The sequence below is a fragment of the Rhea americana genome, unplaced genomic scaffold, assembly GCF_003343005.1.
Source record: "Rhea americana isolate MKP2758 unplaced genomic scaffold, rheAme1 scaffold_72, whole genome shotgun sequence".
Taxonomy (NCBI): domain Eukaryota; kingdom Metazoa; phylum Chordata; class Aves; order Rheiformes; family Rheidae; genus Rhea; species Rhea americana.
The window spans coordinates 384,575-407,279 of NW_028186890.1; the positions used below are offsets into that span (position 1 = coordinate 384,575).

Genomic DNA, 22,705 nt, shown 5'->3' on the forward strand with positions numbered 1-22,705 from the left:
GGAGCATCTGGAATTAAAATAATAAAAAGACAGTTCACCCTGTCAGCAGATCTCACACTGACAGTATCAGACAGCAGATGTGCTGAGTAGCAGTGCAAATGTTTTCATTAAATGAAAATCTTCATGAAAATAGTAGATTTTGATTAGCATTCCCTAGGCAGGTGTTGAGCTCACCTGCCAAGCAGGCTTTCACTGAAGGGTCGTCTTAGTCTTTGGCCTAGGTTGCAAGTGCCCAGCTCCTCAGACATGTGCTTGCAGGGACCGCCTTCTACACAGGACTGACAGGTTCTTGATGTCTGCAACCTTGAGTTACATTCAGCACGGGGTACCCTGCCATGCTTTAGTAGAGTCCCAAGCCAGCAGGCTTTTTCATGGCCATGAAGGCCACTGTTCAAATTTGGCAGTCTGGGAAGCAAACTAAATCCAGATGCCCAGCAGATCTGGTAAGAACACTTCTGGCTCTGCATCCAGAGAACTGAAGCCCTTAGGATATGTGCTAAGTGCTAAAGCCATGGTGCTTGTGGCTTTCTGGATTTTGATGACCAATCTCCTACTACTGTGGAATGTAAAATAAGTAAATACTATTGTAGAATGAAACTGTTGGTTGCTGCTGTAGGATGCTGGGAGGTGTTTTTTGTTTTGTTTTCTTTTTTTTTTTTGCTTTCAATTTTTGGAGAGTGTTTTGTTTTGAGCAAGTATTAGTGGGCAACAAACATGCTTCTTGGCCTATTTGTTTTCTTACGATTTTTGCCATACTTCTATTCTCATTCCTATAAGCATTCTTAGCTGTTTTTAGCAGGCTAATAGAGCAGTACTTGAGATAGAGTACTTGATCAATGCTGATATGTTGGCATATAAATCCTTAATTTCTTCTTTTCCTGTGTGTCTCAACTATATATTCTTGTTTTTCCCCTCAAGAGCTCGAGTGATGTGTATTTATATGTAATGTTAAAAATGCACTTTTTTCCATATTCCATTCTACATCTATTTTTTTAATGTTCGGTATATTTTCAGTTCTCCCTAATCTGTCTAAATGCACATAGCATTTTATGTGAATGCTTTATAGCCTCAGAAGACTTTATAAAACTCCTTGGGATGTCGTTCTGAAGTAGCATGAGGGTATATTTGTGTAGCACAGATAAACTTGCATCGTTCATACCTCTGTGTGTCCCAATACTTGCTTAGTCGTTATTGACATTGCACTGATGGGGAATTAGACTGCATTAGCAATACATTGTAGTTTGAAAAGGCTGCCCACAAAAAAAGGCTGCCAAAACTATTTTCAAGTTTTCCCCAAGGTTTCCTGCATATTTTTGTTCCATCTCCAATTTACAAAACACCTACCAGAGAAATGTTTACTGCTCCATCTAGTGTTCACTTGCAACAGGTTTTACTGCTTGATACTTTAAGGAATGGAGAGTCTGCAGGAAAGTGTTTATAACAAATAATTGTACACAGTGTGGAGGAGATGCAAAGAATAGCTTATAAAAATGCTAACTGAAACTCTCACTCGGTAGTTAAGACTAGATTTCCTGGATTATGTGATGAATCATTTACTGTACTCTAAAACCTTGCAGTTGGAAAGTTGAAACTCTTGCAGAATAAAGGCAGGTTCGTTGTTTTCATCTGTAAACTGTTACTTCAGACGCGTGTTGACTGACTTAGTTACATCCACAGTTTCTACAAAAGGGGTAATTTATGAAGAACTGTACATGTTAAAATTGGGAGGAGTGAAGATTATTTAAAAAAACAGAACAAAAAAACCCACTGGAACCCAACCTGGCTGATCAAGTTGCTCTGTCCTTGGAGAAGCCCCTGAATGTAAGAACTCCTATGCTGGCAGGAAGGAAAGGAGGAGGAGGAGGATTGGGGGCAGAAGAAGCCTCAAGCAGACATTGTGCCTAGAAGCCTCAGGTGAGGTTTGTCAGGCTGCCTTGTTCTGCACTCTTCACTGATGGGGGCAGATTTAAGAGGGGACTTTGGGCTTGTTGCTTCCCCACTATGAAAGGTTTATGGGGTTTGCCTTTGAGGTTAGGATCATGCTTCAAGTCTGCTCTATGGGAAGATTGCAAATTGGAGTTATATTGAGGCATGCTATGTACTCATGCTTTTTCCCTRTGTAAGTCACAAAATTAAAATGGATTGACAGGTCAAGCTCATTAATAAACAGTCATTATTGTCTACCCAAATCTACTTTCTGGTAATGATCTGTTTTTAGATGTTTGTTCTCATCTCACTTTGCTGTGAGTACAGTCAGATTCATGGCTCCTACACTGATAAGTAAACAGATCTTACAGCTGTGTGAAAAGATAGTGAGTAAAGGTCCTATAGACAAGGTAGGCTCTGCAATCTCTTTATTTAATGGCTGCTTATTACCATAGTACAATTACTATATCTGAAGTTATTTTGTTTGGGTTTAGCTACTCTGCAGAGTTAGTCTAATGAATAGTTATCGTGTAGAGGAACAAAGAACAAAAAAGTCTGACTGCTATCCTAGGCTTTTAGGATAGACAAGCAGAGCTCAGTGCACTGAAGATCGAGATGCAGCATTTTATTAATAAGAAATGTCTGCCAAATCCAGTAGTAACATCAGTAAGCTCTAGGGATTGTCTAAACTAGCTGAGATATAGAAATGCAGCACCAGACCAAGACCGCTGATAGGACTAATCCTACCCATCTGTAAAGATTACTGACTTTGCATTGTTTAACTTATCATTAACCAAAAAAAAAAAAACTTTAAAGGATCTGTTAGCCTTTGTTAACACCAGTCTCTAATGCCATAGAGGGTGAGGGGAACATGATATTTTCAAAATACATATTTAGATCACCGGGATTAGGATCGAGTGGCATATCTGTAGCTATTTCTTGGACTGCCCATCATAAGTAAAGGTGAGGTCATCTTATCTGCTGCATTTTGTTGCTGTTAGCCAGCTGCAGTTTTAGCTTTCAGAAATTTCCAGTGCTGGTTTTGAAGAAACTGGATTTTCTTTAGCTAGCTCACAGCCTTTAATAGTGAGAGCTAAATAGCTGTGCAGTGTGTGTTGCTTGTTTTTTCCAAAATACAGTGAGCTTTGCCAGTAATGAATACTTGTAATGAAGTGATTTAGGACCTTGTCACTTACAATAATGGAATTTCAGCATCAAAATCTTCTCCACTTCTGAGGATTTTTTGATGCATCTAACATCATACAAAAGTATTGGAGCTGAGCTTGTGCTCTTCCGTTCTTCAAAATATACCTGCTGTTTCAGGAAGTGCTGAGCAGTTGGAGGTTTAGGTGGCTGTGAACTTAGGTCATTTTCCGTGCACTGTTTCAGAGGTGATGACAGGCTSCTGATGCATAAGATTGTGTCCAAAGACACCTGAAAGACTTGTGCACATAACTGAGGTAGCAGACAAATACGGACTCGTTTCATAGAATGAATGTGGTCTGGGGGATGAGCATGGAGGATGACCACACAGGCACAAGGAGCAACCTAAAGGCAGAGAGAATATAGGAGCAATGCCTTAAAGTAACTCCTGTAATTCTAGCAACTTCAAGACTTGAAAACTCTATCTCTGCTAAAATCTATTTGAAATGGTTGAGGTGTGGGGTTTAGTTTTTTGTTGKTGKTGGTGGTGGTGGTGGTTGTTGTTGTTTTTTTGTGAGCATGATCTGGGAATGTAGCTCTCTGTTCATATACAGGACTAATAGTCTACCTTTGTGGTTTCCCACCCTAAATTTCTTCTCAAACTGATGTATCCCAAATGCCTGTGAAGAAGGTGCAGATATAATGAAAACTCCAAGTAGATTTTTTTTTCTTGACTACTTACATCCTTTTTGAATATATGGAAGGAGAAAATGTAACAGTAACTAATGCAACAGAACTAAGAAGGAGATGAGCATGTTCCCAAAACTTGCATACTAGAAGGTCTATGCCAATAAAAATAGCTCCAAAGTGGATTTTGTATATTTATATTTCTTGAGTAGGCATTGTCAAGTACTAGGATGCCAGGCTGACAGCTATTGCGCAAACAACAATCTTACCAAACTGTTCAAAAACAATCTTTAGTTGTCTAGTTATTATTTATAGCTCAGTAATAATTTTTGATTAAGATTATTGAAACTAACAGCTTTTTTGCATTTWAAAAAAAATCTTTTCCTAGATAACAAGAATTTGCAGCAGAAAGTTAGGAGTTTCTCTATAAAAAGTAGTTCTCTATACACCTGTAGAAAGTCTCTTAACTCTTATTAACAGTTTACTAAGTGTTTTAAAGTTTTCTGTTTTTCTCACGGCTTCCTGTTAATCTCCTGGTTGCCCTAGAATATTGTAGGTGGTGTGTTAGAGCATCAAGCAACAAATAATTTTCRGATGCATCTCCGAGTTCCCAGAACCTGGGGAAAAATCCTCAAGTTCCTGGAAAGAAACCTAAGGCAATCTTCAAAGGGAGACCACAAGTGTTGCTGAACCTTCATCCGCAAGTCATCAGTATGTCATATCACCATTGCTTAGTTTCTAGTATTTCACGCAGAGTGTATGCTTGAAAGTTGAGAAGCTTTGCTAATAATATACTATATCTTTTAGCTCTATTGTATCTGATCTTTTAGGAGGGCTAGAGTCTGAACTATGCTGTCTGTAAAGCCTTGCCTCCTTGATCAGTGCATTACAAGTATCAATCCTGCTTACCTGTTTCCTCTTCCTTTTTTGGAAGACCAAAAATCAAGCTCAAATGACTGATCAGGCTGCTCAGTTTGAATTTCCATCTCTGGTGCTTCATTGGAACAGAAGGCTCTGTAGGGGATTGAACTCTGATTGCAGGAACAGGAAAGGGCTCAGCTGTATTTTGGAGAACCAAACTCAACAGGTCAGACTTTTACATCAACAGTGCTCCGTTTAGTCTGCTCAGAGGCTAGCTTATGCAAGTCTGTCCATTATGTTATAGTAATGCTCTGAGGGTCTGGCAGTACTTCATAGTTACTAATTACTCTTGTATTTGCCTGTGATCCACATCTTGCAGAAGTGGGATTGGTAATACCAAGATCTAGAGTGTCTTGTCAGGTGCTGGACAGCAATTCTTTGGCAGAGCTAAAAGAATATCCACATCTCCTGGCCTGTAATCTCTTTTCAGCATAAGACTTGCTTTTCCATTAAGTTGATTTTCTCATTAATTTAATTAATTAAGGGCTAGTTTTTCTAGCCTGTCATTTTTCAGGCAAAACGTTCTTCCTAAAGCTGTTGTATTTAAGATGGCCTCAAAAATCTAGTCTGTATTGGAGCATTCATGAAAAGTGAAGTCAGGGAGTTGCTTCTAGAATCTCTTACTAGCAGCTTTCGGGTATGTGTTTGCTGTTGCAGCTAGTGAGTAATCGAACATCAAGTTTTTGATAGCATTTGTTCTGAGTAAGGCGGAGCAGGTATAGGAGCTTGAGTTTACAATAAGAATTGGAATAGAAATTGAACTGGGAGAGGATAATGATAATCTTTGGCAAAATGTTTTGTCAGCTGCTAGTTGAAAATCCCCTCTTCGGTGCATGAGAAATGCTCAGAGTGCCATTTGGCCAGAAGGGTCTCTGGAACATATGCTTTAGTTTTCAGCAGATTTCTTAGGTAGCTGACAAATATCAGAATTCTTAAAGCTGAACATTAAGCAATGCATGAAATGAGCATCTGCATTAACTGAGAAGATGCCCTAAGCCAGCTGCTGATCTTTTTGTCACTTATTCAGGTGTCTCACAAACTTAGAGTACCAGGGTAGAATTAACTCTTGTTTCACTCATGATTAAGCAACCAAACAGAGTAGTTATAATATGATTTATAATGAAGTGACTATGCTGAACATTTCATTTGAAGCTTAATTACAAAAATTTACACATGATTAAGGGCAAGTGCAATAGCAACTTGCATTTGATAGCTTTTTATGCAAGGGTATTAAGAAGGATTGTGGTGTTAATTATTTAATCCTCCTGCTGGTGCCCTGTAGATGGGGGTTGGTAAATTGGCCCATCTGAGGGCTTGACACTGACACACTTCCAACAGTTGAATAGAATCAGTGGTAAAACGGGGAGTAGAGATACTAGCCCAGAGTGAGGGATAGTAATCCATGAAACACTGGTGATTAGCATTCATTAACTCTGATTAAATAAGAGAAGACTTGGGGGGGGAATCTTATCAGTGTGTACAAGTACCTGAAGGGAGGGTGTCAAGGGAACGGGGACAAACTCTTTTCAGTTGCCCCGTGTGACAGGACAAGAGGCAGTGGGCAGAAATTGAAGCACAGGAAGTTCTGCCTGAAGGTGAGGGGGAATTTCTTCCCTGTGAGAGTGACGGAGCACTGGCACAGGTTGACCAGAGAGGTTGTGGAGTCTCCTGGAGATCTTCAAGGCCCGCYTGGATGCAACCCTGTCTACCATGCTCTAGGTGACCATGCTGAGCTGGGAGGTTGGAGTAGATGATCTCCAGAGGTCCCTTCCAACCTTACTGATTCTATGATTCTGCCTTCTCTTTACCCTTCATCACCAGGGCACCCACCCCATTTCACAGAGGGCATATGCTTTCCTTAGTCCTTCTTTTGCTACTGATGTATTTGAAGAAGCCCTTGTTGTTTTCAACATCCCTTGCCAGATTAAATTCCAAATGGGCCTTAGCCTTCCTTGTCACATCCCTGCATACTCTGACAGCATTCCTATATTTCTTCCAAGTGGCCTGTCCCTTCTTCCACATTCTGTGTACTTTCTTCTTCTCTCTGAGTTTGGCCAGGAGCTCCTTGCTCATCTATGCAGGTCCCCTGCCTCCTTTGCTTGACTTCTTGCTCACAGAGGGATGCACTGATTTTTGAGCTTGGAGGAAGTGATGTTTGAATCGCTCTCTCGGACTGCCTTTCCTTCTAGGGCCCTAGCCCATGGGATTCCTCCAAGCAGGTCCATGAAGTGGCCAAAGTCCGCTCTGAAGTCCAGGGTTGTGATCCTACTTACTGCCCTGCTTCTTCCACACGTGGTCCTGAACTCCACCATTTTGTGGCCAAGGCTGCCCCCAACTCTCATGTCTCCAACCAGTCCTTCTTTGTTTGTTAGTACAAGGTCCTCCCCTCCTCCTTCTCTAACACCTCTCCTCATTGACTCCTCTACCACCTGTATCAAAAAGTTATCATCAGTGCTCTGCAGGAACTTCTGGACTATTTGTACCTAGCTGTGTTGTCTTTCCAGCAGATATTAGGGCGGTTGAAGTCCCGCGTGAGAACCAGGAGAGCTGACTGTCAGCCCCTTTTGAAAGGAAGCAGTTGCGTCTGGGTGGAGCTGACRGGATTGGCTATTTAAATTTATTTTAGTGTTGTTGTTTGCTCAGTTGGTTTGAGCGTGGTGCTAATAATGCCAAGGTTGTGGGTTCGATCCTCATATGGGCCACTCATTTGAGGGTTGGACTAGATGATCTCCAGAGGTCCCTTCTAGCCTTACTGATTCTATGGTTAACTGTAAATTGTAGTGTAAATATTGCCCCTGTAATGAGTGATGACAGTTTGCTCCATTGGAGGCAACCTCTTATGATTCCTGTGGGGTTAATTTCACTAATTGTTAGAAAACATTACTGCCTTTCTCTGTTTCTTTCAGCAGTTTCCTACCAATAGCTTTCTGCCAGAGAGATCTGAGTGGCTGGACAGGGAGCAGAGGCAAGAGTGTTGCAAGGGCTTTTTTACATGTGACGAGCGCTCTGAAGTGATTGTATTTTAGATCAAAGCTCATTAAGTTAAATAGGTGCTTTATCCTGGAGAACTTCTGTCATTATAGACTGTATGTGGATTTTATACTGCAGATAGCCCTCAAGTGTTAGCTTTATTTTGAAGGTAAGTAAGAGAGAGCAGAGACAGTGAAACTTCTTGTCACCTTGCTGGAGAGCCCTGATAAGGAGACCTGTGAGCGAACAGATGATGCATTCACATGCTGTGCTGGGACACCTGACTGCAGGTAGTAGCAGCTTCCCCACTGGGAACTGAGCTGAAATTGCTGTAGGGTCAAAACTGCAATTAACTAACCCAAAATAACCCTGTTAGTACCAACTGAGTTAGGGTGTGTATCAGTTACTGAGGTGAAAAGCCCTGTACCCTGATGCCATCCTGCTTATGTTATAAAGTGTAAAACTGATTCTTTTCTTAGTAAGTTAAAGACAAATCCTGTTGTTTGAAGAGCAGGCACAAGTGGAAAAGATAGCTACTTTTATCTCCTTCATATAGAGTCTTTATTGAAATGCTATGCCTAGCCACAGCTGCATTAAGATAAACTTGACTTACAGTGCTGTCTGGCGTGGCTGTGACATCTCAACCTAAAAATTACAACAGCAGAGAAGCTTAAGAGGGTCATGTGTCAAAGTGAGGACAATGTCTATGGCTGTACAATAATGCAACAACTGCACACAACGGTTTGTATAGAGAGTTGTTCTTGTTGCATGCAAGTAGTCAACTTTTAGCTGAATAAATCATAATTTATTGTTGAATTGAGGTGTTTGGGCACGAAACAGCATACAGTTATTTTGCCTGATTGCTACCTGGAGGGGTTCTGAGGCAACAATTTGAGTTCAGAGATGCAAATACTGAAATACTATGCAGCATACTTCTAGCTGCAGGTTGTCACAAAATGTCTGCTGTTGATCTACTACATCATTATTCCTGTTTCTTTATTCAAAATTGCAAAATAACTGAGAAATATTAAAAACAAAATAGGATTGTTGAGTTGAAAAGAAGGAAATATGTTTGTCCTAGTGTGGCATCATAAGGGTACCTGTTGGGTGCTCTCTGTTGCATGCAATGAGCTAGTTTGCTGAGACAAGATATGAAATGCTGGAGGGGTGGACTAGCTGGCTGAACAGTAAAGATTCAGTCAAAAAATACCTTCTCCAAAGGTTTCTCTAGTAAGACTGTGCGCTGGCTCCCATAAGAGAAACTCAATCTGTAATAAATGATGTAAAATAAGTGTCTTCTCCAGGCACTGGTGGATAGCTTTGAAGCTTTTTCTCTTTGTTATCTGAACACTAGATTAGTGTCTATCTGGAGTTGCATAGCACTATAGCACTTTTTTTCCAAAAGATTGACTGTACCACCTTGTTCTAGCTATATAGCCCTTAAATCTGTAATCCACATGTGCGGTTTATTTTTGTAATTTACTTTTTTTTTATTTTATTTTTTTTGCTACTCAGTTACAGCATTCATTATCTATGGAATACAAAGCACTTGACATCTCCAAGGAGGAGATCTGTTGTAACCTTTTAATAGTTTTAGGACCTTGTAACCAAGTCAAAAGAATGTCAAATTCCTTTTATCCAAGGATGTGTCTACATCAAGTATATAGTTTTACCGCATGTAAGCCAAATCTGTTTGATTCCCCACTGTTGCTCATCTTTTTGAGAAATAATAAAATGAATTCGACTTTTTGAAAAACAGCAGTTTCACACTTGGTGCCCTAAAAGTAGTTACGCTTTTCTGTTCATGCTGTAGAGTCATGCCTGGAAGCTGTCATTTCTTCATGGGTACATACAACCAGTCCTGATCAGAAAATATTTTAYTGGAAAATAATTTAGAGCCTTAAAAGAAGGGAGTGGGATGATTGTTTTCTGTGTAGCATACAAAGTGAGGTCACACGCTTATAAGTAACTGCCAAAGTAGTTCTCTTGAATGTAAGCAAATCAACCCGGGGGGTGTTTGGCAAGCRTTATACTGCGGCCAGCAGTTCTCTGCAACCAACATAGCCATTTGCTTCAATTTTGAATTTTAAGAGATAAGGAGAGCGTTTTAGYGTAGAGCATGGCTAACAGCGAGGAGGCCCCACCAATGTGCACTACTGTTCACTGGCACCTCTTTCCATACCGTGGGAATACTGTTTTGGATGGTGTAAAAATAGATTCACTTTAATGTCTCAGTTCTGGATTGCTTCTGCCATTACTAGGTAACAAATGAAGAGCTGAACTGGGGTGGATTTATTCTTTTCTACCACAGGTGTGCAGAGTGGTTGAACATCTGTTCACTTCATTCTTTTTGTACTTACTATAGTGCTGCAATTCATTTGCCATCTGGATCCAGACTAGAATCTGCTATTTGAGTAGCCCTTCTTTAGACATAGCTTTCTGAGTTGTTGTGTGATTTCTTGTTGTATTTCAAGTGCATACTTCAGTCCTTCCCATTTCTATCCAGCATGTGTTGTCTGCGTCTCCCTCCCTCTGTGCTTGCCTGCTTCTGCCTGTCTTTCTGTCCCAGGAACTTGAGTCCTGGGCTCCAGAGGATTTGCCAATTCCTTAAAAAGCCCTTCCTTTGGCTGGTTATGTTGGAGCAATATAACAGCAAGGCTCAATAAGGCCAGATGACCTACAAGTGTCTGTGTCCTCTTTCACTGTTCTTCTAGTCTTCTGTCATCTCCTGATTGCTGGGTAGTTTTGGCTCACAAATGTGACAGAAGAATATAGGTTGCAAAGATAATGATGTCCTTGCAAGCTTATCAAGACTGAAATTACTGAGAGCACCAGATAGGGTGGTCACTGTCAAATAAATGTGAAACTTTTTGAATATAGATGTACCTGAAAACTTGAGGCCTATGCAGTGGAGGACACTATGCTGAGCAAAAGAGAGGAAGGCAGTTATCGTAACAGTCATATAATGGGAGTAGGAATTATAGAGGAGTGTTGTGAATGTTGCAGCAAATGGTTTGAACCTGCTACAGGCAGTTGTGACCTTAGTAATCCTATTTGGTATTTGTGATGGTGCCAAAAATCTGAGGAAAGTATCTCTAGAGATCATTGCAGAATGGGAAAGTGTGGCTCTGCTAGAAGAAAAAAATGATTGTGCTTTCCACAGGAGCTCTGTGAGCAATGACCAAATAAAACTTCCTTGAAAGCCTCAGAAAACTTTGCCAGAGGACAGTGAGGATGTCAAAACCAAAGTAAAGCAGAAATTCCACAGTGGGAGAGTATCTAAAGTACTTGGAGCCAGGGAACATGTCTTGGACTAAACTACTAACAGTTTTTGGTCTTTCCTGCATTTATATACAACATATAAGAAATACATTTTGTGTTTGGATTCACAAACCTGGAGGACAGTAAGTTCTGTTTAAAGAGTTGTCTCTACTAAACTGCACAGTTGTGTTGTGACTAGTGAATCACTATGGTATTTGAAACATTCTTTTGTCTTTTCAGAATACTTAATATGAATGAAAATTTGAACTGGGATTGGTTTGTTTATATAATATGCCAGTTGCAAGTAAGCAGAATTGCATTTGTCTTTTAGTTTTACTTTCTTCAAAAATCTTCACATCCAGAAAAAAAATGACTATGTAAAAGAGAAATTTAGAGATGATGTGAAGGTGTTTAATTTCTTGTTTGTTTTTGGTATGTGGTTAGTAGTGTGAGCTTTTACAATGCGTAATTATGCTAACAAAAGATTCCACTGTTCTCTAGCTGCTGTTTAAAGAGGAGGAAGAAAGAAAGGGGCTGAGGAGAAAATCTTGAAATAAATCTTGCATAGATATAAATGATACTTCTATTAAGTATGTTTATTAGTATGTTAAGAATGTTTTTTCCTCCTTTTTGATGGAGTATCAGGGTGCTCTGGACAGACTAAAGAATATATCTGTGGTCAGAAAGGTGCAAGTACAGAACTTGTGTTGTTGAAATGGTCAGAAGCTCAGGTTTTGACAATTCTCAGTCTGAAGTCTGTCTGAAAGAGCAAGGCTGTGGTGAGACGTTGTCTATATTAGACATTTTAGCAATAAATAATTTTGAAACTTTAATTTGGGTGGATTTTCAGAGTTGGAAAGGGGCCTCTCTGAATATGATTTGCCAGAAACCTCATAGCCTCCAAAATCCAGACCCTTGACCATGACAGAAGTCAATTCACTCAGAGAAATGGAATCTAGTAAATGTTGAGGAGCAAAACCACAGTCCCTTCCTCTTTTTCTTATTACCTCTCCTCCGCCTCTTCTTGGAACTGTTCTGTCTGAAAATACTCACATCTCTAAAAAGTTACCCAGAGACAGTCATTTCTCCTGGCATGTAAATGCAGTACATACTTGGAAAAGATGTTAGCATTTAGGAAAAAAACATCAGAAAATGGGAAGCATTGGGCACCTTTTTACATATGCATGTGGCTACCACACATTCCCCGCAGCAATTTGGCAGGCTGCTCAGCATGTTGAATATTAGTCCAATGCTAATATAAACTGCTCGCTTCAAAGATGGTCTTGGAATCTGTTGCTAAAGCATATGTTTTACCTCTTTTGTTTAAAGACTGGGAGTATGGCGTTGCATCCAGCCTCTTGGTTACTAAATTATTTAGCTAAAATCAATCTGCCTCAAAGGTCTAATGCAAAACTTGCTGTTTTCACTTGTGTGAAGAATTCCAGGGCTCATGTCTTGGCTGAGGGTTTTCCTCTGCTGGTGTTCTTAAACATGGCAGTTACTTYGGGGATAATTTGTCACCAGTTTTTCTATGAGGTGGTGGTCCATTTTTTTTCTGAGTGGAGCTTGGATTATCTTTAGAAAAAATGAGTATGTGAAATTCAGTGATACGCTCATCCCATTTTATRTTTCATAATCCTAACCAAAAACTGTTAGTAGAATAAAGAAAAACACGTAAGAGAGGAACTGCATGAATTTGCTTTTGGAGGACACTAAATCAAGCAAGAGTTTACTTACTGTAGCTGCAGTTTAAAACAGTTTACATGCGCTCTGCTGAGTGACGGAAGAAGCCTTTGCTACATCTGCGTTTAGTTTTTAACCCTAGAAGAAAGAATTTCTTTTAAATGAACGCTGAAACTGCTTATCCCCGTTGGATATACCTGTTTTTACTTTGTTTTTGYTGTTTTTCCTGACTTTGTCCTCACCTTAGAAAGCTGCCTGAATTGGTCTATCAATATGCTGCGTAGCTACCTAAAGACACTGCCTGTCACTGTGCTCACCAGTTTCACGCATCTCTAAATCCAGGCATTTTAAACACATCTTGTACACTTGGTATGGAACTAGGAAAAACTTCCTCAGAATCCGTTAAGTTATGTAGCTGGCTGCTCTTCGGCTGTTCTCCTGTCACTGCTCTGTGCGTCACTGTGGCTGCGGGTTCCTGTCGCTCTCTGCACACATCTCCGCGGTTAGCCCGCGCACTCCCACCTTGGTGGCTGCCTTTGCTTTAGAGGACTTTCTGAARAGTTCAGTATCCCGTGATACAGTGCAGAAAATGTTAGTTGCATGCTAATTTGAAGAAGGAGAAGGAAGGGGRAAAAAATCTAGCCACATGTCTTGTTAAAATGTCTTTACTTTGGGGAGCTGCTTTGTTCTAGGGTGGTGATACCACAAGACTTAACTGATGCTTGCCTCAAGCTGTGGTGGAAGCATCTGCAATAAGCTAGCTGAAGGCAATGCTCTCTTTTTGCTATGAAGAGTTGCTGTGCAGTAAAGTAAAAAATGTGAACTACTTGAYTATAGAATTTCATTTTATCTCATTGGTTAAATACATTTGGATGCTATTGTCAGTATTTAGTGTTATGCATCATTGTGCTGGTACTATAAAATAGATGTAGTTCTTGTCCTGAAGAGCTTTATAATGAAAACCAGTGGAGAAATGTTCTGTAAGAGATTCAATTTATGTAACTCGTATGTTCCCATTGCACCCAATTTTATGTAAATTATTCTGAGTAAARGCAGTGTTAGTTCTAGCAGTTTCTTTTCTCCAAGTTCAATTTTTTACAGTCTCTTGGGTAGGCCTCTTATGAAGGTCTCTTATATAACTACTTGACTCTTAACTTGTTTCCTACCTCTGTATTCCCCCTTCCCCTCTCCAGAGGTTTCCTGACTCCTTGTTCTCCTGTCTTTGCCTCYCTGTCCCATTCCTGTCCTGCTTTCCTGACCTGCTACCACGTTCCTTGTTGCTGTCTACTTTGAACTCCTAGCTGAGCAAGCAAGGAAGACTGGTGGGATAAAAAAAACTGCAGGCTTTTTGTTGCTATTAAGTGTTTGTGGGCTCAGCATGACAGTGCTACAGGTTTGAAGGGGCTAAGACTGGTCTTGCTGGGATTTTGCAGCTGAGGATTGGCAACAGGTCCATGGCCTCTGGTCTGCCACATTAGGGTCTGCTTAATCTCTTCTGTGTAGGAGTCTGTCYCCTCAATTTAGAGTTGGAATGGTGACACTTACGGTTCCATGCAAAGAAGAGGTAGTTGCTGTTGTTCTAATGTATGAGCTTCTGTTTTATTAATTTTCATCCAAGGCTTCTAACTTGTTTAAATTTGTGTGAATTTTTAAGGAACAGTTAGAAGTACCTCTTTGCCAAATTTACAAGTGTGTACTCCAAAGCACTGGGGAATCTAAAGCTGTTCTGAGAAGTCGTTTGACTTTTTTTAAGTTTGAATGCTTCAGTCATTCTGGAAATTATGTAAATTGGGGAAAAAAAACAGCACAAACAAATGAAACTCTCAAACTTGAAGCAGCTGAAAGCGGGATTACAGGAGGTCTGAAACAAACTTAATATTGGAGGTGTCAGTGCTGCCTAGAATACCCTAACTTATAAGGCTACATAAGCATCTTTAATCTTTGTAAACTGTTTTCCTGATCTTTGTCCTCTTCTGTACATATCTTCTTCTAGCAAAAGCTAAATCCAAATGTGGTGCCACGTTTTTCGCCTGTGCTAGTGGAATCCACTGCATCATTGGCCGCTTCCGGTGCAATGGCTTTGAAGACTGTCCAGATGGCAGCGATGAAGAAAACTGCAGTAAGTGCAAGTCTGTTTGTAAGCAAATAAATTTTTTCTTTCATCTAAGCAATAACATATACAGTGGAGGCTAAAGTTAGCCTTTAGTTTTCAGCCAGATACCCTCCCTGATGCTTACAACCCAGATGATGCTTGTGTATTTCACTCTCTAAGCAACAGTCTCAGTAGCACCTAGTGTTAAAAACAGTCAGCAATCTGCCTCAACAAGAAGTGTAAACTTCAGTACTCCTCACAAAAGAGCCTCTTCAAACAGCTTGTATTAATGACGAGGTTACCTTCATCCTCCTTAGGAGATGTTTGTGTTCTCTGAACATTACTGTTTGCTGACAGGAAGCTGCAAATGTTTCCTTCCAGCATAGCTGCTGCCTAGGCACTGCCTGCTGCCATTTGGCATAAGGTATGTTTTTATGATTGTTCATTCAGTGGCTCAGATTAGACTTTTGCAACAGAACTAGCGTCTCTACAACAAGCAGTTCAGGAGTGGTGTTGGGGTGATATCCAGCTTCTTTTGCAAACTACTGCATTTAAGAATGGAATACATCTGTGTTGCAGGAAATAATAATAATCCAGGTAAGGCTTCAGCTGCTCTCATCTGTTTTGATTGTGTCCATTTCCCACCTATACATACACAAACACTGCTTCCTTTTCATTAGTATATTTTCCATCTTTTCCTCATCACTGTTTTTTTGCCAGTCTGACTGGATGATTTTTGCAGTAGTTTTTTTCTGGATGACTTTAAGCTGTATCTGTTCTGAACCAATCATAACTACAGAAGAGCAAGACAGAACCTGTTCTGCCATATGCATTGTCAAGCAAGATTGGCACCAGTCTCAAAATTTAACCTCTTACTGTTGTCAGAGATAGAGGATCACACTGGACAGTCACATGAGAGAAACAGAGCTGGCTGTTTTTTCGCTGGGGCGAGGTGGGAACACTTAAGAACTTTTCTAAGGTCTAGTTCATCCTTGTGTTTTGTACATAAGGCTTTTATATTGCCTTAAGCCCCAATTGTAACCTTTGAATGGCTCCTCTGTGCACAGATGAATGTCATTCAAATTGGGTAGCTATTACAAATATGACTTAAAATTGCTTAATATTCATTTTCCTCTTTCTCTGCTCACTGAAGAGGATGACCTATTTGATCATCACTTCATTTAGGCATGTCTGTTTATATATGGCCTGAAAGAACAAAAAAAGAGCAGAAGGGGTTGTTTGGTGATACAGACTCTTGGAGCTAGAAAGAGGTTGTGCTCGAAGTCAAAGATGCCTGCCAGTGTATTAGCTTGAGCAGCTTGCAGGAGAAAAAACAGCAAACTTTGAAATACTACTTGACTTGGGCTAAAACCTTGGCATGTGACTGCACAGGTTCATTTGTATCTGTAAGTACAGCAGGGATRTATCATAGCAGTAAGGAAAGGTTATGTTTGATTGAGCAGCTCTGCTGCTCTTGGGAGGAGCTCCTAAAGCCCTGGTGTTCTGYGGTCTGAAGGTAGAAGCTTGCAGCAAATACTTGTTTCTACTCTGGTTGGATAAGGCTAGGTTTTTTTCTTTTAATGACATTTAAAGGTCAGGAAGAGGACAACAGACACTAGCTTTCAAAGATAACAAAAGGGCCAGTTTTTACAATGATGTATCACACTCTACTTCTCCAAGGACATACCTTTCTTATTTGTGTGCTCTCCTCACATATATTGAGGTCTCTATGGCAGCACCAACATCCTTTAAGATTCCATCTATATTTGGCCTAGAGAGTCCGATTTGGGTGCTGGGAGGATTGTGGCAGGGAGATAGCACCTCTACAGAGCAGATGAAACTTGAGAGAGGATTAAAGGCTAAAGAAATAATTTGCAATCTTTGGATTATGCTTAAATGATCTGGAAAGATTTTTGGACAAATGTGCCTTGAATATCCTTGAGATGGTGGAGTGACAAATGGCAGATCTCAGGGTCTAAAACGCATCAGCCCACCACATGTGCAGTTGATTATGAACTACATAATTTTCTATGYGTTTGCAGTGTGTAGCTTCAACAAGCCTTACAGCTGGTAATAGCATGCCACTAATCTCCCTTTTACTCTGCGCAGATGTGCTGGGAAATACCAAGTGTACGCTTAAACTGGAAGTATAGTCACTGCTTTGCTTACAGAGAGCAATGGTGCTGTTGGCCCTAAAGTGACCTGCAAAATCAACRTACTACACATGTATGCAGCAGCTTCAGACCAAAGGAGATTTAGCATGTTTATGATAAAGGTGCTTCTGGAGAGCTAGGRGAATTACCTGAATGTAGGAAGTGTTTGTTATATATACTGCAGGTGATATGCATGGCAGACTTTTAAAGTTTTTTTTTTTAATACTCTTTAAGGCCATCTCTTACTTTAAAAAATATGCAGCCAAGTTAGTATTTGGGAACTGTAATCCCCTTTGTTGTTGTGGCAGAGAAGCACTTTGAAGCAGACAAGGCATATAAACAGCTTTTTAAGGTTTTCAATTGGAATATTGCATTCACCTCATTACTGAAAATTGGCAGAAGTTCAGAGAAGAGTGACAAAAGTCATTAAGGGATAGAGATTGATTTATAAGGAGATATTAGAAACAGCTGAAGAATGCACATCTCAGCTAAGCCATGACTATGTGGGAAGATGAGGCTATATATGCTATATACGAAGAGCGTAAACACTGTTCAAGGAGAGGGATTTTATAGTTACGTATGCTAGGGTATAGCTAAAAGTAGAGGGATCAAATTAGCAAAGAGAAAACTTGAGATGAWTATCAAGGAAATCTCCTTGACAGTGAAACACATTGAAACTGTGGAGTAGTCTCCTAGGAGAACTGATGAAAATRTACTGCTTGAGGCTTTAAATGAGACAGGATGTAGCAGTAAATGTACTGTAAGATGGTAGGTTTAGAACAGGTGAGAAAACTGGTCTACCTAAATCAGTCTGCTGAAATTTTATTCTATTTTGCTGTGTGTGCACATCACCTAACACACTTGTTTGAAAGGACTGAAACTATTATTTGAAGGGATTTTTCTGGGGGTTACCACAATGTGCATATTKCCCTCAACAAAGAGTTGCAAATTCAAACATTGAGAAGTTGAGGAATGTTAATATTGATGCTTTGGGCAAGAGTAACTTGGTCCCTTGAGAAAGTATTGTCCTGTGTTAAGTGCAAGGACCTCTGCTTGTTCAGGGTGCCCAGATGCAGTCAGGAGTGCTCCTACTCTGCCCCRGAGTCGGAGCATGCCCAGCGAGGGGTGGAACCGCGCAGCTGGTGATCTGATGGCCCCTGCTCAGGGGCTGCAGCTGTGCCTTTCTACAAAGGCATATGTAGCCATTGCAGATAGGATTTCTACAGAGCTTCCAGAAGGCACCTCCTTGACAGAGAGGTTACCCCATTTGGAATTTCAGGTCCTTTATCGGCACCTGGGCAAGAATTTCCCAGGAAGCTCATTTGGTGGAGGTGTTCTCATCATGTCTCATCCATATAAGCAGCTGTATCCTCCCCCCCTCCCCCCCAAAAAAAAACCCAAAACCAAAAAAAAAAAAACAAAGACGACCAAACTTGTAAGAAAAGATTTTAGGTAAACTGAGGCTGGCATAGTAGGAAGAAGGCAATGTTTATGGTAGGACGTGCTACCAATCAAATGTCTTCAGAATGAGCAAATGCAGAGCACCTAACAGTGATTGTGATAGGGGCTTTCATGAAAGTGAACAGACGACTTGAGTTAACTGTAGGTGGACTAGATCTCTGCTAATTCTAATGAATCTTTCATGAATTAAAAATTCCAGTTCCCTCTGTTTAGAGAGACAAGATGTGCTTGATTGTCAAGTTACCCCTACACATTCAGTGAACTGACCAGCTGTTGAGTTGTGACCTGTTTTTGTGGATTGCTTAGAGACTACTCCACTGCCTGGGTAAGAGAATTTCTAATGAAAGATCTCACTTTTTGTTTTTACAGCAGCAAATCCCTTGCTTTGCTCTACTGCCCGATTCCACTGTAAAAATGGTCTTTGCATTGATAAAAGCTTCGTATGTGACAGTCAAAACAACTGTCAAGACAACAGTGATGAAGAAAGCTGTGAAAGCCCTCAAGGTAGGATGGGGTTTTTATTCTTTTCTGCAACATTATACCAACTTCAGTGARTGTGGAAAGGGCTCAGAAGAAAACATGATTCTTTTGGCTTACTCTGCGTTGGATAGAACTGCTATTTCCTAATCCTGCAAATGGCACGAGTGAAACATGCAGGGTGTGTGTGTATTTCAATCAGAATGCTTAGAAGACTGCTAGCATCTCTTTCAGCACTTTTGCAGAAAGTGCTTATAATCCATGATCCAGTGCTCACTGAAGTTGCTGGGAGTCCATTCAGTGACTTCCATGAGAGATGGATTGGACCCAGAAGGATCAATAATAAAACTTTTGTTTATAGTAGTTCAACAGTATGCCTATTTCCCAGATGAGTACCTCTGGGCTTAATTTAGATCTTTATTGCTTGATTACTTTCTGCAAGGTAGGTTTCACTGTAAGGCAAGTCTGCAATGAAGGGATTTGCTCCTACCCTTCCTCCTTTTTGTATTTAAAGAAAAAGATGAGGATAGGGAAGAAATTTTCTGTAAAGTTTTAAAATTATTCTGTGTCTAGTTTTGTGAGAATTCCACAAAACGATCTATGTCATCCTTTCCCCTCTTTTTAAGTTCAGCTGTAAATCTACATCTAGTGTTCCTCCTACATGTTTTCTGTAACTTCATGCCATGGCGTTCTATAAAACATGAAATATATATGAATTGAGGTTGATGAATGATACATACTGGGCGTCATCTGCTAAACCTTTTTATGTCTTGAGTAACTACAGAGAGATCAGAGTAAAGATAAAACAGGAAAGTGCAGGGTTATTTGCAGGACGTGCAGTGAATTTGGGCCTATAGCGAGTAGGAAGCATGAAGAGATTGAGCAAGGTGTGAAAGCAGGTGGAATTAGGAAAAATCAAAGAGAATGACTTTAATATCTAGCTGTGCTGATGATTTAGTCCCTCRTTTAAGACAAGATAATTAAAATAGTGATAGATACTTTTGAGAAGTCCTTGCCCCTTATCAAAGCTCATAGGGGAAGAGGGAAAACATGCAACAGCAATATCAAAAAATGATAAGCCAATGACTGGTATATGGCAGTCATTGGGCAATTTCTCTGCTTAACCTATGGGCTCTTTCCTTTTGCTTGATATCTGAAAGTGGAATGGGTCATCCTGTTACTTACCTGCTTGCTGGGCTCTGTGTCATATCCTTGGAACAACTGCTCAGAGAGAGCCTCAGAGAGGCCTGCTCTCAGGTTAAGYGCTCTCTGGACAGAAGGAAAGAACTTCTGAGGGACTAAAATTTGTATATTGCCACTGCAGTAATGCTGTTACCACTGTGCTGAGGGGTGAATTGTTTTTCACTGTAGGCCTAAGGCAGCCTAATAAGATTAACATGTGTGGTAAGGGTTTTTTGTGTTTTTTTTTTTTTTAATCAGAAGCCTAAAGCAGCAGTATTCTCTTCCAAAGCTGGGATGGTGGCATCTTCTGCAGATTAATTGGCTGGATTGCCTCCAGGTTGTTTGTTGTCATGACAGTCTGCTTTTAGAAGTGACTGTCAGGCTGAGGAGAAGAACAGAGCTGTATTTCATGAAGCTATTACTTTGTCTTTATCTTTGATCCTCTGGAAAAGTCAGATTAGTAAGGAGGTTAAGCAGAGTAGTTCTATCTGATTCTTTGCATGAAAGAACCCCCAAACAAGAGAAAAGGAACTCTTTCCTTAGGACCATACTAATAATGTCATGCTTAAAAAAAAAAAAAAAGAAAGAAAGAAAGAAATTGAGTTCAAAGTAGAAGACTAGGAGTAAAGAGTCCTTGAACTGAAATTCTGACTGTGTGTATATGTGTCTGTCCTTTGGCAGTTCAGAGCTTCCCTGAATTGCCATTTTCCCATTGGTAAGTGGGTGATGCTTCTGTACCTGTCTTTCAAAGAAAGGATTAAACAGTATAATATGTCCAGCTTCCTATCTGAATGTAAATGAAGATTCCCTCCTGAGTTTGCAGCTGTGGTTATGTCAGTCCTGGTTTCCAAACATACATAGGACTTTGTGTTAATTGAGAATTAGAGGCTGCTGTGGACAGAGACTTTCATTTCTCACCATTCTTTCTACAGTAGATCTAATTACAGTAATTATGATGAGTTTCATGTTAACACAGCGCCCAAGAATCCTAGTGATTAAGCAGAATGTAACTGTTCTGGATACTTAGGGACAGAGCAAGGATGACAACCTGTAAAATACTATAAATCAAGATAGAGTATTTTCTTCCCACTAGCCGTGATATATAGTAGATTTAATTCATAGTCTAACTGAATGAAGTCTGACATATGAGATTACCCTTGTGTGCTATTCTTCCATGTAAAAATTTGTTGATTTAGCAAACACTAAGCTTCTGAACCATTCCCTATAGAAGGATAGGGTCATTATCACTGTTTAACAGATGGGGAAAATGAGGCACAGAGCAACGCAACARAATGCTCCCAGAGTAATATCCTGGCAGTTCGGAGTAGAGCTTCATCTATGCATATCTGCTTCAGGGGAATGTTGTGAAACTTAATMAATGTTAGCAAACTGTTTTGAGATATTCTGATAACGTGGAATAGAAGTGTGAATTATTAATTGGTACTTTGGTCTYTTTCTGCACTTGAGTATGCTGACAAGCTTTTTAAATTAACACCTCTTTCTACTCCTCCATGAACTTCAAAGGCCTCCTCTATCCTGCTGTCATTACTGAAAAGCTCCAATAGCATATCTGTTTGGTTTGTGTCAGATACTCCTCCATGCATAAAGATCCTTTCAGTCAAGGGTGGTCACTCTGCAGGCTAGGAAAACAGGAATGTAAACCCCTAGTGAAAATTGTATTGACCTGGCTTTTGATATAGGAGACTTTAAAATGAGCCACCCTTGATTAATGATAACTTTACTAGGGCATTCCAATTTGAGATGAACCTGAAGCTGTGGATTTATGAAGATAAATTTTAGTCATAACTAGGGGTAGGGTAGAATCATTAGAGAGGGAGAGAGGCCCCATACATAGTCACAAAAATGGGAGGAAGGTCAAACTCTGAAAACAGTTTCCTACTCTTCTTTCTTTTTCCTTACCACTTGTAACTTAAGGGAGAAAGTCTGGAGAAAGGAAGACTTTCCTTGGGTTGAGGAGGATAGGATTAGAGATCTTCTGGGCAAGCTTGATGTCCACAAATCCATGGGCCTGAATGGGATGCACCTAGGAGTGCTGAGGGAGCTAGTGGATGTTGTTGCCAGGCTGCTCTGCATCATCTTTGAAAGGTCCTGGAGAAGTGGAGAGGTGCCWGAGGACTGGAAGAAAGCCAATGTCACTCCAGTCTTCAAAGAGGGTAAGAAGGAGGACCCAGGCAACTATAGGCCAGTCAACCTCACCTCCATCCCTGGAAAGGTGATGGAACAGCTCATCCTGGATGTCATCTCTAAGCATGTGGAAGAAAAGAAGGTGATCAGGAGAAGTCAGCATGGATTCACCAAGGGGAAATCATGCTTAACTAATCTGATAGCCTTCTATGGTGGAATGACTGGCTGGGTAGATGAGGGGAGAGCAGTGGATGTTGTGTACATTGACTTCAGCAAGGCTTTTGACACTATCTCCCATCACATCCTCCTAGAGAAGCTCAGGAAGTGTGGGTTAGACGAGTGCACAGTGAGGTGGATTGAGAACTGGCTGAAAGGCAGAGYTCAGAGGGTCRTCATCAGTGGCGTGGAGTCTAGTTGGAGGCCTGTGGCTAGTGGTGTCCCCCAGGGCTCAGTACTGGGTCCCATCCTGTTCAACTTCTTCATCAGTGACCTGGATGAGGGGACAGAGTGCCTCCTCAGCAAGTTTGCTGATGATACCAAGCTGGGAGGAGTGGCTGATACATTCAGAGAGACCTGGACAGGCTGGAGAGTTGGGCGGAGAGGA

General features: G+C 40.6%; 1 protein-coding gene across 1 annotated transcript in view; it reads left to right on the forward strand.

Moving 5' to 3' along the window:
• The window catches only part of LDLRAD3 (low density lipoprotein receptor class A domain containing 3), a 114,252-nt gene that overhangs the window by 41,756 nt on the left and 49,791 nt on the right, over positions 1 to 22,705 (forward strand). The window contains exons 3-4 of the mRNA XM_085321871.1: positions 14,585 to 14,710; positions 18,667 to 18,801. Coding sequence (XP_085177997.1) covers positions 14,585 to 14,710; positions 18,667 to 18,801 — 261 coding nt within the window. The remainder of the gene's footprint in view (positions 1 to 14,584; positions 14,711 to 18,666; positions 18,802 to 22,705) is intronic.